This window comes from Rissa tridactyla, chromosome 19 (assembly GCF_028500815.1).
Source record: "Rissa tridactyla isolate bRisTri1 chromosome 19, bRisTri1.patW.cur.20221130, whole genome shotgun sequence".
NCBI lineage: Eukaryota > Metazoa > Chordata > Aves > Charadriiformes > Laridae > Rissa > Rissa tridactyla.
The window spans coordinates 2,053,416-2,066,318 of NC_071484.1; the positions used below are offsets into that span (position 1 = coordinate 2,053,416).

A 12,903-nucleotide genomic window follows, 5' to 3' on the forward strand; every position below is an offset into this window, starting at 1 on the left:
CTCAGCAGTGCTGAGACACCACTGCCACGAACATTGTCCATTTCATGTCTCCCCAGTACAAGAGAGGGACAGTCACACTGGTGAAGTCCAGGAAAGGGCCACAGTGCCTATGAAGTAACTGGACACCGTATGGTAGGAGAGGCTGCAAGAGGTGGCATTGTTCACCCTGTAGCAAAGAAGACTCCAGGATACATTTCTTAGCAATGGGTAAAAGAGCTGATGGGAAGGAGTCAAGAACATAGAGCCAAACTGTCCTGAGTCCTATCCAGTGAAGGGACAAGAGGTAATAGGCAAATATCAAAACATGGGAAATTCCATGAAGACATAAGAAAAGACTTGGCCCTGATCATCCTCCAAAGGCTAACTGTGCTTTGAGCAGGGGTGCTTGGCCTAGATGATCTCCAGAGGTCCCTTTAAAACTCAAAGATCCTGTGATTCTGTCATGGGCAAAAGATGGGTGATCCACACCTGCTCCTAACAAGGGAAAATTGGTTGGCAACATTGGAATCAAGGGCGGTCATGGCTTGAGAAACTGAGAGTTCAAAACTTGATAGCAGGGAGGAAAGTGAGTAGCAGAGCACAGCCCCTGGACTTCAGGCACACAAACTTCAGCCTAGTCAGGCAGCTGGAAGGTAGGATGCCATGGAGGCAGCTCTGAAGCAAAAAGGCGCTCAGAAACCTGTCAGTGCCTACAGCACCTCATGGTTCAAGAGCAAGAAGGATCCAGCCCAATACTCAGGAAAACAAGCAGAGTATTTGAGGGGGGAAAATAACAGATGCACAGGCCTCATCTTGCTGGCCAAAGAGGCTAAGCTGCAGTGAGGAGCTCTCCTGAATGTTCCACGGAAGGAAAGTTCAGGTTGCAGAAAATAACTCCCCACCAGCTGGGAGTTGTCCTTGAGTTCAGGCAGTATATGTTCTCCTGGCATTAGTGCTACAGCATGCCTTCTTTCCCATGGCCCAAAGGCCTCTTCAGCGTGGAGCACAACCCAGCACCATGGCAGAGGCCAGGAAATTTCCCCCAACTCCCCACTGAGTGAGGGCTGGCAAGATGCTGCAGTGCCATGTGCCTGAGGATGCTCATGGAAGGGGTGTGCTCAGAAGGGCCCTGGGTACAAAAACAGCTCTCAGACTACATCAAAAAGGTGATGCACTACCCTGCCCTGCAGGCATGAAGGCAGCTGGGACACGTCCCAGGAGGGCAAGGGAAAGCCTTTAGCAGGCAAGCTTCCTGGGACAGACTCTCCCTACCCATGGCGAGTCACACTCTAATTGTGGATTGGCCGTGTGTCAGCCTTTTGGTGTGACGCCAAGCCAGGAGTGCGTGCTCTCTGCAGGCCCTTCTCCCACGCAGGGCTGCGTTCCCCTGCAGCCAGGGCAGCCCCATCCATGCCCAGGGAAAACGGAGCACTGGGCTGTACCTGAGTACACGGCTCCAGGCAGTCCCAACTGCTATTAGCCTCAGCATGACCTACTTGCCAGCACTCCCAGAGCTCACAGGATGGTCACAAGACGGTCAGCATGTTTTGGAAAAGTGGCCAGGAATTTGTGTCTCCTGCTGGTCAGGGTCCAAAGCATGTGGCCAAAGGTCATGATGGTGTGACAAGAGTGCAAGGAACAAGGCGCTGTCCTGAGCGCCATTACGCCCCTTCAGGGGGGCAACATTCTCCCTCCACAGTCCGAGGGCATTGTTGGGGACCCCCAGAAACTGCCAGGAGAGCAGATGGCATTACCAAAGAAACCATTGTCTCCAGGAATGAGAAGCTTTCCTTTGGCAAAGGCACTTGATAGCACAATGCAGCCCACCTACCTGTAGAGGCGATGACCAGTGACTGATGGAGTGAGCAGGGAGGCAGGCAGGGAGGTAGGAGGATGCAGCACATCGTCAGTCACAGGAGCCTTTACGCACCAATGAGAGGACAGCATTGGTGGGAGGACATGTGCACCTTCCTGCACCAAGGGCTGTAAACAACATCACCAGATTTCCCCAGAACCATGTCTCCTGTCTGCACAAACCCCTCCGGAACTTGGAGCACATCTCCCTGTAAAGAATGTGCTCCTGCCCTGGAAATCCTTGGGCTTCTCCTTGCCACATTTAAAAGGAGCCTCTGAGGCCAGACAGTCATGTCAGAAATGAGGAAATGAAACGGCAGAATTGACGGTAACCAAACCAGATCCTGTGCCATTAGGTAGCATATTTTGCTTTGGAGGTGAGTCTGAGGGAAAATCACAGCCTGCGTGCAATGACTTTTGGCCTGGGGCGGTGCAGGAGCAGTATAAATTCAGGCCCTTCTCCTCATTCTCTCATCCACTTCTCTCCATCTCCATCTCCTTGGGAACAAGGTGAGTTTGAAACCCTTTCCATTCCTCCTCCTCGGGAATTTCTCATTGCATTCTTGCCGCTTTGTCTGTCCTGACCTTGCTGGGTCATGGGGCTTTTTGTTGTGGTGGTAGATGATATCGCATGGAGTGTCACTGGAGCTTTCTGGGATGTCTCCTGAGTTTTAGATAGGAGGGGACCTCCATGGCTTGGTTGCTTTTGGCAGGGCTTTGCTGAGGGAAGGGTGAACCCTGTGGACCTCCCTACACAGCCTCCAGCTCTTATCTCCAGTTTGTCCCTTGGTTGCCTTATGGTGAGATGATAGGTTGATCCTCACCCACCCCTAATGCTCTGCTTCCCCATACCCTCTCTACAGTTGCACCTACAGATCCAAGACATGTCCTGCTACAGCCCGTGCCTGCCATGCCAGCCCTGTGGCCCCACCCCGCTGGCCAACAGCTGCAATGAGCCCTGTGCCAGGCAGTGCCAGGACTCCACCGTCGTCATCCAGCCCTCCCCCGTGGTGGTGACCCTGCCCGGACCCATCCTCAGCTCCTTCCCACAGAACACCGCCGTTGGAAACTCCACCTCCGCTGCCGTTGGCAGCATCCTCAGCTCTGCGGGAGTGCCCATCTCCTCCGGGGGCTTTGGCCTCTCCGGCCTCTCTGGCTTGGGCAGCCGCTCCTGTGGCACAAGGTGCCTCCCATGCTAAACCTGCTGGTGATGGCCCTGGGGAAGGCCTCCAGCTGGCACCGGACTGGGGACAGAACATTGTGCTGTTGCTTTCAGAAGGCCTGAGCAGCCCCAACACCCCTTGCATTAGGACCATTGACCGGGCTCTCGGAAAGCACGGCCCATGCCTGCCTTTCCCCTCTTCCACTCTCTGCTTTCCCTCCTGTGTCCCTGTTCTCTTGTGCTGCCCTGGGCTGTGAGCCCCACAGAGCCAGCCTAGGCAGGACCTGCTGGCCCTGCTCCCTCTCCGGGACAGGCAGATCCACACCTGGTGGGATCTCCACCATAGCCATGGGGCACCGACTCCTTTCTGCCCCTGTTTCTCCCTGCACAGGGACCTCCACTAAGAGAGACCTCATTTTCCTCTTTTCCTCTTTTGACTTATTAAAGTTCGTCTGCATCCCAATCCATGTCTCTGTGTCATCCTTTCCCCAGCAGAAGCTCTCCCAAGATACTCAGGAAGATCGGTGTTTCTCAGGGGTGGTTCAGGGAGGGAATTGTTGGAGAGCGTTGTGCAGTGGTTGTTAACACAATTGTGTAGTGTCTGGCTGTGATGGAGTTACCTTTCCCCATAGCAGCACTCATCGTTCTCTGCTTTCTGTTGATAGCTGTAACGGTATTGATAACACATAATGTCTTAGCTTTTGCTGAGCAGTTCTTGCAGGCTGTCTCTCTGAACAACAAAAGGGATATTCCATGCCGTATAGCATCGTGCTCAGCACTAAAAGCTAAGTGAAAGCTGAGGGAGGTGGTTGCATTCATTAATATGGCATTTGTCTCTTAAAGAAACCTCTATGCCTCCTCTGGAATGCTTCTCCGGAGTGTCTGGACATTGCCTGCTGATGGCAAGTAGAGAATAAATCCTTTTGCTTTACTTTGCTTCTGCACACAACCTTTGCTTTTCTTCCTGAAACGGCATTTCTCTTGACCCACAAGTTTTTAATCTTCTTATCTCCCCGTCCTGCTGAGGAGGGGGTGTGATAAAGTGTCCTAGTGGGCACCTAGTAGCCATACAAGGTCAACTCATTCCAGTCTTCAGGGCACCTAATGCAGGGCTTGTGATATTGCCCTGGCATTGAGGCCCTTACTGTGCTGGGGGAGGTTTCTTGTGGAGAGGATGAGGGAATACACCGTCCTCTTCCCATACAGGAGTGATGTGGGTTGTTTTGTTGTGCAGGCTCCCAAGGTCCTTCTTTACCCTTATGTGAGGTGTTTAATACTACTAATTAACCGTGTTGGCCTATTCTGGGTTTTGTGGTATCTGATGTCATGCTGGCGTGAGAGGAGAAATTTTTTGGGTGTGGTGACAGTGAAACATGCCCTGCGGGGGCTGAGCTGGGATGGCAGATTTTAGCACAGTATTGGAGCTTGACCTTTGTGTATGGAGCCACAATTCAGTACTAGTAGAGGACTGTGGTTAAGACATGGATCCAAACCACCTCTGAAAATGCCATGATTGACCTAGGGATCCAAAGTAGATCTAAGAACGCAGTAGCTGAGGCAGAGACCCAAACCTCATGTGAGAACACCACAAGGTTAAGGTGGGACTCAAATATCACCTACAGTAACCACATGAGTAGTGAAAAAGAAATAGCAGACAAGGAAGTGAATGGGTCCATATTGTTGAGTAGTAATGGAATGAGGAGAAGGAAGAGCCTGATCCAGAAGCCAGTCCTTCAGCAAAGACTCAGGAGAAGAATTGGAAAAGACGGAATGAATTGCAGCCTCTAGAGGCATCTCCTGTCAAGTGCAAGGGCAAGATATCCATTCAAGGAACAATCGCCCCAGTAGTGACAAAGAAATAGTGGAGCAGGAGGTGAATGGGTCTATATAATTGGTTTATAAGGGAGTGAGGAGGAGGAAGAGTCTGTTCTGCAGGACCAGAAGCTGGCCCTTCAGCAAAGAAATGGAAGGAAGAAGTGAGAGAAATCACTCGAGAGATGCAAAGTACCCATTCCCTGACCTCAAGAGAACTTTGAGACATGTGGAAAGATTACAGGCACCAGCGACGTAAGCGGATTACTGCCTGGCAACTCTGATGCTGGGAGAGTGGGGCCAACAGTCAGGAACTGGAAGGTGAGGAAGCCAAAAGCTGGGATCCCTCACTAGGGACCGTGGAGCTGACAGGGGAGTTGGGAAAGAGGGAATGAATTGCAGCCTCTGGAGGAGTCTCCTGTCAAGTGTGAGGGCAAGATATCTGTTGAAGGATGATCTTGTGATTTAGCGAGAAAAGCATAGGTAGGCATCCAGTACCTGAGAGAATTAGCAGTGCTGGAAGTCATCTATGGTGACTTCAATGACAATGAGGTCTCCAAAGGTCTGGAGAAGAGCCTGTGTATATGGGCCACATGATAAAGGTGATCCAAAATGCACCAGTGTCATATTCTTGGCAAGAATATATTGCCCAGGTTTGGATACATCAACTGTGGACAGAGCATCATGCTACCTCTGAAATTTGGAAGAAAATCTCTCTTGCTCCTTTTCCCACAGGCCAGCACCTCAGCTGTGAGGGGCAACCCACGGCGCCAGTCCCCTCCCGCTGTGGTCAGCAGGAAAGAAAGACCCAGGACCATGCTGCGGGGCTCTCTCTGGTTCTTCCTGCGTGACCAGGGGAAGTGGGATGGTGAGCCCACTTTTAAGCTGTCAGCCTGTGTATGTGAACAGAGGTTGAAGAGAGCTGCTAAGAAGGGGCCGTGCAAGAAGGCTGTCAGTTTAGTTGCAGTGTGGTTGCCCCATCACGCGGGGCAAGAAAGCAGAAGAAGTGTTAGAGAAGGGCCAAAGAATAATTCTGATTCTTCTAAAAGGTGGATTGGCCACCAAAAGAAGCAAGGTCAAAGGAGGTGCACAGGACGTGTGGTTCTTGGCAGTAAAATGGCAGGGTGGACATCGTTACATGCGTATGGATGTGATCAAGAAGATAACAACTGTATCCCCACCAATCTGGCAGCAAGACAATGTAACCCACCACAAGAAAGATTTTTAACTGCCTCTGTGTGGACATTCCTTCTGCAAACACTGTAGCAGAAATGGTGAGGAGAGTGTTGGTCTGGGGAAGCTATGGGTCTGTGGGGCACATGAGGAGCCATCACAATTCCTGAAGGAATGGGAGGTGAACTGATGCATTACTGTGCATACTCAAAGCAAGACTGTGTCACTGTGTAAGCATCCTGAAGAAACCCTTCCCAGAGCCACACCAGAGCACCCTCCTTCTTCCTGAGTATCATTTGAGAGCTTCTGTAGGGGAAAGTATGACACAGAGGCATGGGCTGGGATGCAACAGAATTTTAATTAGTCAAAACATGAATACCAGGTCAATCTAATTGGAGAACCCAGTGCAGGGAGCAACAGGGGCAGAAAAGAGACTGTACCCCATGGCTATAGAAGTTATCCCACCAGGTGTGGATCTGCCTGTCCCGGAGAGGGAGCAGGGCCAGCAGGTCCTGCCTAAGCTGGCTCTGTGGAGCTCACAGCCCAGGGCAGCACAAGAGAACAAGGAGACGGGAGGCAAAGGAGAGAGTGGAAGAGGGGAAAGGCAGGCATGGGCCACGCTCTCTGAGAGCCCAGGCTGGCCCTATCCTTTTGCAAGGGTTGCTGGGCTTGCTCAGACCCGCTGAAAACAACACGGTGCTTCGTCCCTAGTCCTGAACCTTCTTCTGGGTCCCTGGGGACCTTCCCAGGGCCATCGCCAGCAGCTTTAGCAGGGGAGGCACCTCGTGCTGCAGGAGCGGCTGCCCAAGCCAGAGAGGCCGGAGAGGCCAAAGCCCCCGGAGGAGATGGGCACTCCCGCAGAGCTGAGGATGCTGCCAACGGCAGCGGAGGTGGAGTTTCCAACGGCGGTGTTCTGTGGGAAGGAGCTGAGGATGGGTCCGGGCAGGGTCACCACCACGGGGGAGGGCTGGATGACGACGGTGGAGTCCTGGCACTGCCTGGCACAGGGCTCATTGCAGCTGTTGGCCAGCGGGGTGGGGCCACAGGGCTGGCATGGCAGGCACGGGCTGTAGCAGGACATGTCTTGGGGCTGGAGGTGCACCTGGGAGAGAGGGCAGGGGGAAGTAGAGCATTAGAGTTTGATAAAGAGTAACTTGTCGCTCCCATCAAGAGGGAGCCAAGCCACAAGGTGGGCACAAAATGTGGAGGAGTTGAAGCAAGCCCTACGTGTTTCCCCTTCCCGTCATCCCAAAAGAGCCCTGCCACGAGTGATCAAGCCCAGGTAGGTCCCTGCCTAGCCCATACCACATGTCAGCCAAGACCCAGCCTGTCTCCATGCCACACCTTCTGCCCCCTTCCCAAAACATAAATTTCCCCAAAAATAAGTAGTGCCACAAGCCAGAACAAACAGGGTATGTTGTGAGAATTCCCAGGGGAGGAGAAGGAGAAAGGGCTTTAGACTCACTTCATACACAAGGAGATGGAGGCAAGCGGAGTAGATTACAAGAGAGAAGGGCCAGCTTTTATACTGCTCCTGCACTGCCTCAGGCATACAGTCACTTCGTGTGGGCAATAATTTTCCATCAGACTCACCTCCAAAGAAAAATATGCTACCTAATGGCACACGTTGTGTTTTGGTTTCCCTCAACACTGCCATCACATTTCCTCATTTCTGGCATGACTGGTCTACCATGCAGGTTCCTTTCATGTGCTGGGATGGGACACCCAAGCATTTCAAGGGCAGGGTGGTGGTGTGAGCGCAGGGTCAAGATACTGTCCTAAGTGCTGGTGGGGTCAACCTAGTGTACAATCAGGCAAAGCATGTGAAGGGCAACAAGAAGGTCTTCTTCCAGGCAGGTAAGCAGCAAAACCAAGGCTTGATCCTTACCATGCACCTGAGGGAATTGGTTGGTGTCACTACATGGCCGCTCTCAACTCACTTTGAATGTCACAGCAGTCAGGGAATGCATCTGAGGAGTGGGAGAAAGCCGGTGGGCCTCCTGTCTTCAGGAGGGGTAAGAAGAAGGACCCACGTAAAGACAGGCCGGTCAGTCTCACCTCAATCCCTGCAAAGGTGATGGAGCAAATCATCCTGGAAGCCCTTTACCAAGATGAAAGGACAAGAAGGTGATTGTGAGAGGTCAGCATGGATTTATGGAGGGAAAGGCAGACCTGACCAACCTCACGGCCTCCTTTGATGAAGTGCCTGCCTCCAATGGGTGAGGGCAGTGCAGCAAATGTTGTTGATCTCATCTTAACAAGGCTTTCGATGTTGTCTGCTCTGACAATCATTACAAACCAGCAGAGAAAATACAGGCTAGGGAAGAGGGCAGTGCAGGGGATTGAAATCTGGGGTGGCTGCTGGACTCCAAGGGTTGTGATGAGTGTCACAAGGTCCATGTGGTGGCCACTGACTCCTGGTGCCTTGTAGGGGTGCATCCTGGGGCCAAGAGTGTTTAACCACTTTATGCAAAGTCCTACAGTGAGGGAGGAAGAATTTGCTGTCCCATGACAGGCTGGGGCCAGTGCACTTCCAAAGAGCTTTGCAGCAGAGGACATGGCTCCTGGAAGACACCATCAGGTAGCCCATGTGGAAATGGCATCCAACAGCATCTGGGTTGCATTAGGAAGGGTTTTTTTCCATCAGATTGTGGAAGGTGATCCCTCTTCCCTGCTCAGTACTGCTGAGACAAAATTAGATGTCCAGTTCATGGCCCCCAGTACAAGAGAGGCTCTTTGGTGGGTCCAGCAAAGGGCCTCAGTGCTCATAAAGTGACTGGAGCCCCTGAGGCAGGAGGGGCTGTGAGAGGTGGAGTTATTCACCCTGTAGGAGAGAAGGCCCCAGGACACACCTCATAGCAATGGGTAAAAGAGCTGAATTGAGGGAGTGAAGAACATAGAGCCAGACTGTCCTGAGTCCTATCCAGTGAAGGGACAAGAGGTAATTGGCACATAGAGAAATATGGGAAATTTCATGAAAACATAAGAAAAGACTTTGTTAGTGTGAGGGTGCTCAAGCATGGTTGAGCACTGGGGTTGTCTGGACAAGTTGTGTCTTCTCCATCCTTGTAGGTATTCAGAGCTTGACAGGACTTGACCCTGAGCCTCCTCCAAAGCCTGACCGTGCTTTGAGCAGGGACAGTTGGACTAGATAATCTCGAGTCCCCTTCTAACCTCAAGGATCCTGTGATGCTGTCATGGGAAAGAAACATGCTGCAGAGCTGTCCCTAAGAAGGAAGAACTGGTTGGGAACATTGGAATCAAGGCAGCCTTGGTTGTAATGCCTGAGAAACACTGGAATTCAAGACTTGATGGCAGGAAGGAAAGCGAGTAGCAGAGGAGAGCCCCTGGACTTTGGGCATGCTGACTTCAGCCTTATCAGGCAGCTGGTATGGAAGATGCCATGGAGACAGCTGTGAACCAGAAAGAGCTCAGAAAAGCTGGCAGCACCTTAGGCACCTCACAGTCCAAGGTCAAGAACAGTCCATTGCCAATAATCAGGACAACAAGCAGATGCCTCAGCCGTCTGGCTTTGGCTAAGTGGAGTACTCAAGGCACCAATGTCAAAAGGCAGCATTCTGGAGGTGGAAGGATGGATGAGCTGCAAAGGAGGAATTTGGAAATAATTGCTAGGCATGTTTGGATGCTGTTAGGAAGCCAAAACTTCGCTTGCATTGAGTCTTGCAAGGGGTATCCAGAGCAACAGGCAACAAACATCAGGAGGAACATTGACCTGTACAAGAGTGGTTGAAGACTGACAGAGGAAAATATGAGCCCACAGCTGACTGGGGCAGCTGATTTCCTGAAAGTTGACAGAGAGCAGGCTAGGGAATTCAATCCCTTTTCTCTCTCAGTATTCACCTACAAGGTCTCCCAGGCCCCTATGCTTTCTCTGAAAGAGTTGAAGGAATGAGGGGGAGCCCTCCCAGCAGCGGATGGGTATCAAATCAATGACTGCCTGAGAAAGGTTGACCCGTACAAGCTAGCTGATGCATTTCAGACTAGGAATGCATTTTAGGGAGACCTAGATCATCTGAAGGACTGGGCCACGGGAGTCTCATGGGATTAAGAATGACAAATGTCCAGTCCTGCACCTGTAAGAGAAGAACCTCCTCTGGGTACATCTGCCCCTTGGGGCAGGGTCAGCGATGGAGAGATGCTTGGAGGGTGAAAGGGAATGGGTGCACGGGCCTCACCTACCTGGACAAAGAGACCGGGCCGTGGTGAGGACCTGTCCTGAATGCTCTGCAGAGGAAAAGAAAGGCTTGCAGAAAGCAGCTCCCCACCAGCCGGGACTCACCATCCCTGGGTCCCAGGCGATACATCTTCTCCCGGCACTGGGGCTTCACCATGCCTCCGTTCCCATGCCCCAAGGGACTCGTCAGCTTGGAGCACAACCCAGCACCATGGCAGAGGCCAGGAAATTTCCCCCAACTCCACAGCAAGCAAGGCCTGACAGGACCCTGAAGTGCCACGTGCCTGAGGATGCTCAGGGAGGGGAGGGGATCAGAGTGGCCTTGTGTTCAAAAACAGCTCTCAGACTACATCAAAAAGGTGATGCACTACCCTGCCCTGCAGGCAGGAAGGCAGCTGGGACATGTCCCAGGAGGGCAAGGGAAAGCCTTCAGCAGGCAAGCTTCCTGGGACAGACTCTCCCTACCCATGGCGAGTCACACTCTAATTGTGGATTGGCCGTGTGTCAGCCTTTTGGTGTGACGCCAAGCCAGGAGTGCGTGCTCTCTGCAGGCCCTTCTCCCATGCAGGGCTTCGTTCCCCTGTGGCCTGGGCAGCTGTATTCCCGCCGAGGGAAGGCGAGCTCTGAGCACTGGGCTGTACCTGAGTACATTACTCCAGGCACCTCCAATGGCCATTGCCCTCATAAAGACTTTTTTGCCAGCACTAACACAGCTCAGAGCGGTCACAGGGTGGTCAGCATGTTTTGGAAAAGTGGCCTGGCCTCAGAATATCCTGTAGGTCAGGGTCCAAAGCGTGTGACCAAAGTGCATGGTGGTGTGTGGAGAGTGGGAGGAACAAAGCACTGTCCTGTGCCCCAACATACCCCTCTGGTAGTGAGGAGGGACCTGACTCCACAGATTGTGTTGAGGAATCACCAGGTTTGGTACGGCAAAGTTGTCCAAAGCTGAGGGCATTGATTGGGGAACTCCTGGAACTGCCATGAGAGTGGATGGCTTTACCAAAGAAATCAATGTCTCCACAGAAGAAGCTTTCCTTGGGCAAAGGCATTTGAAAGCACAGTGTAGCCCACCTGCCTATAGAGGCAATCATCAGAAATGAGGAAATGAAGCAGCAGCGTTGATGTAAACCAAAACAGAACTGTGCCATTAGGTAGCATATTTTGCTTTGGAGGCGAGTCTGATGGCAAATTACTGACCACATGCAATGACTTTCAGCCTGGGGCGGTGCAGGAGCAGTATAAAAGCAGGCCCTTCTCCTCACTCTCTCATCCACTCCTCTCCCCTCCATCTCCTTGAGAACAAGGTGAGTCTGAACCTCTTTCTTGTTTTCCTCCTCCTCCTCCTTCATCTCTTCCTCCTCCTCCTCTGGGATTTCTCAGCACATACCTGTCCCTTTGTCCTGGGCTGTGTCTTGCAGCTGCTTACCATGAGAGGGGGCAGGGAGAAGAAGTTGTTTCATGAAGAGGGGCTTTGCAGAGGTGTCTCCTCAGCTGTGGGCTGGATAGGGATCTCCTTGGGTATGGTCACTCTTCGTAGGGCACTTTTGGCTGAGCGATAGGATAGTGTGGTACCAGGCTGCTCTTCAACCACCCCTCGTGCTTTGTTTTCCCCTGCTCTCTCTCCAAGGTTCATCTCCACCATTGAAAAATGTCCTGCTACAGCCCGTGCCTGCCATGCCAGCCCTGCCAGCCCTGTGGCCCGACCCCACTGGCCAACAGCTGCAATGAGCCCTGTGTCAGGCAGTGCCAGGACTCCACCGTCGTCATCCAGCCCTCCCCCGTGGTGGTGACCCTGCCCGGACCCATCCTCAGCTCCTTCCCACAGAGCACTGCCGTGGGATCCTCCACCTCCGCTGCCGTTGGCAGCATCCTCAGCTCTGCGGGAGTGCCCATCTCCTCCGGGGGCTTTGGCCTCTCCGGTCTCTCTAGCTTGGGCAGCCGCTCCTGCGGCACAAGGTGCCTCCCCTGCTAAAGCTGTTGGTGATGGCCCTGGAGAAGGGGCCCAGGGACCCGCAAGATGGTACCAGACTGGGGACAGAGCATTGTGATATTGCTTTCAGAGGGGCTGAGCAATCCCAGCAACCCTTGCAAAAGGACAGGACTTGCCTTGGCACTCAGAAAGCGTGGACCATGCCTGCCTTTCCCCTCTTCCACTCTACTTTCCCTCCTGCGTCCTTCTTCTCTTGTGCTGCCCTGGGCTGTGAGCTCCATAGAGCCAGACTAGGCAGAACCTGCTGGCCCTGCTCCCTCTCTGTGGCAGGCAGATGGACACCTGTCATGATCTCTGCCGCAGCTATGGGGCATAGATTCACTTCTGCCCCTTGCTGCTCTGTGTACCTGAGGCCTCTGCTCTGATCAACCTTGTTTCTGTCTTTTGACTCATTAAAGTTCTGCTGCATTTCAGCCCACACTTGTGTGTCATCCTTTCCCCTGCAGATGCTCTTCCAAGATGCCCACGGAAAGAGATGGTAATCAGGGGTGGGTTTTGGGAGGGGTTTGCTGGGAATGATTGCCGACATAGGCTTGCACTAAATATGCGTATTTGTGCATCGGCTGGTTCTCTAATTTTTGAATTTGTTTGCGTATTTGGGTCTGAGTATAATTACCCATGGTAGATCAGTGACTGCGATCCACTAGCTTTCCAGGAGAGGCCAGGAGAACCCATCCTAACCACAGCATTCTCAGGGGGAGAGACACAGTGCAGAGGGCTGCCTTAGCATACAACCAT

At 52.6% G+C, this 12,903-nt stretch overlaps 3 protein-coding genes across 3 annotated transcripts; 2 read left to right on the top strand and 1 right to left on the bottom strand.

Moving 5' to 3' along the window:
• The first annotated feature begins 2,717 nt into the window (after window positions 1-2,717).
• Window positions 2,718-3,032, top strand: LOC128919074 (feather keratin 1-like). Its single transcript, XM_054224040.1, has one exon. The coding sequence runs from the start codon at window positions 2,718-2,720 to the stop codon at window positions 3,030-3,032; it is 315 nt and encodes a 104-aa protein (XP_054080015.1).
• Window positions 3,033-6,746: 3,714 nt separating this feature from the next.
• Window positions 6,747-10,332, bottom strand: LOC128919503 (feather keratin 1-like). The gene is made up of 2 exons (XM_054224799.1): window positions 10,267-10,332; window positions 6,747-7,028 (listed from the first exon to the last, which is right to left on the bottom strand). The coding sequence occupies exons 1-2, from the start codon at window positions 10,330-10,332 to the stop codon at window positions 6,747-6,749; spliced, it is 348 nt and encodes a 115-aa protein (XP_054080774.1).
• Window positions 10,333-11,380: 1,048 nt separating this feature from the next.
• LOC128919504 (feather keratin 1-like) lies at window positions 11,381-12,147 on the top strand. Its single transcript, XM_054224800.1, has 2 exons — window positions 11,381-11,479; window positions 11,866-12,147. The coding sequence occupies exons 1-2, from the start codon at window positions 11,381-11,383 to the stop codon at window positions 12,145-12,147; spliced, it is 381 nt and encodes a 126-aa protein (XP_054080775.1).
• Window positions 12,148-12,903: the final 756 nt, after the last annotated feature.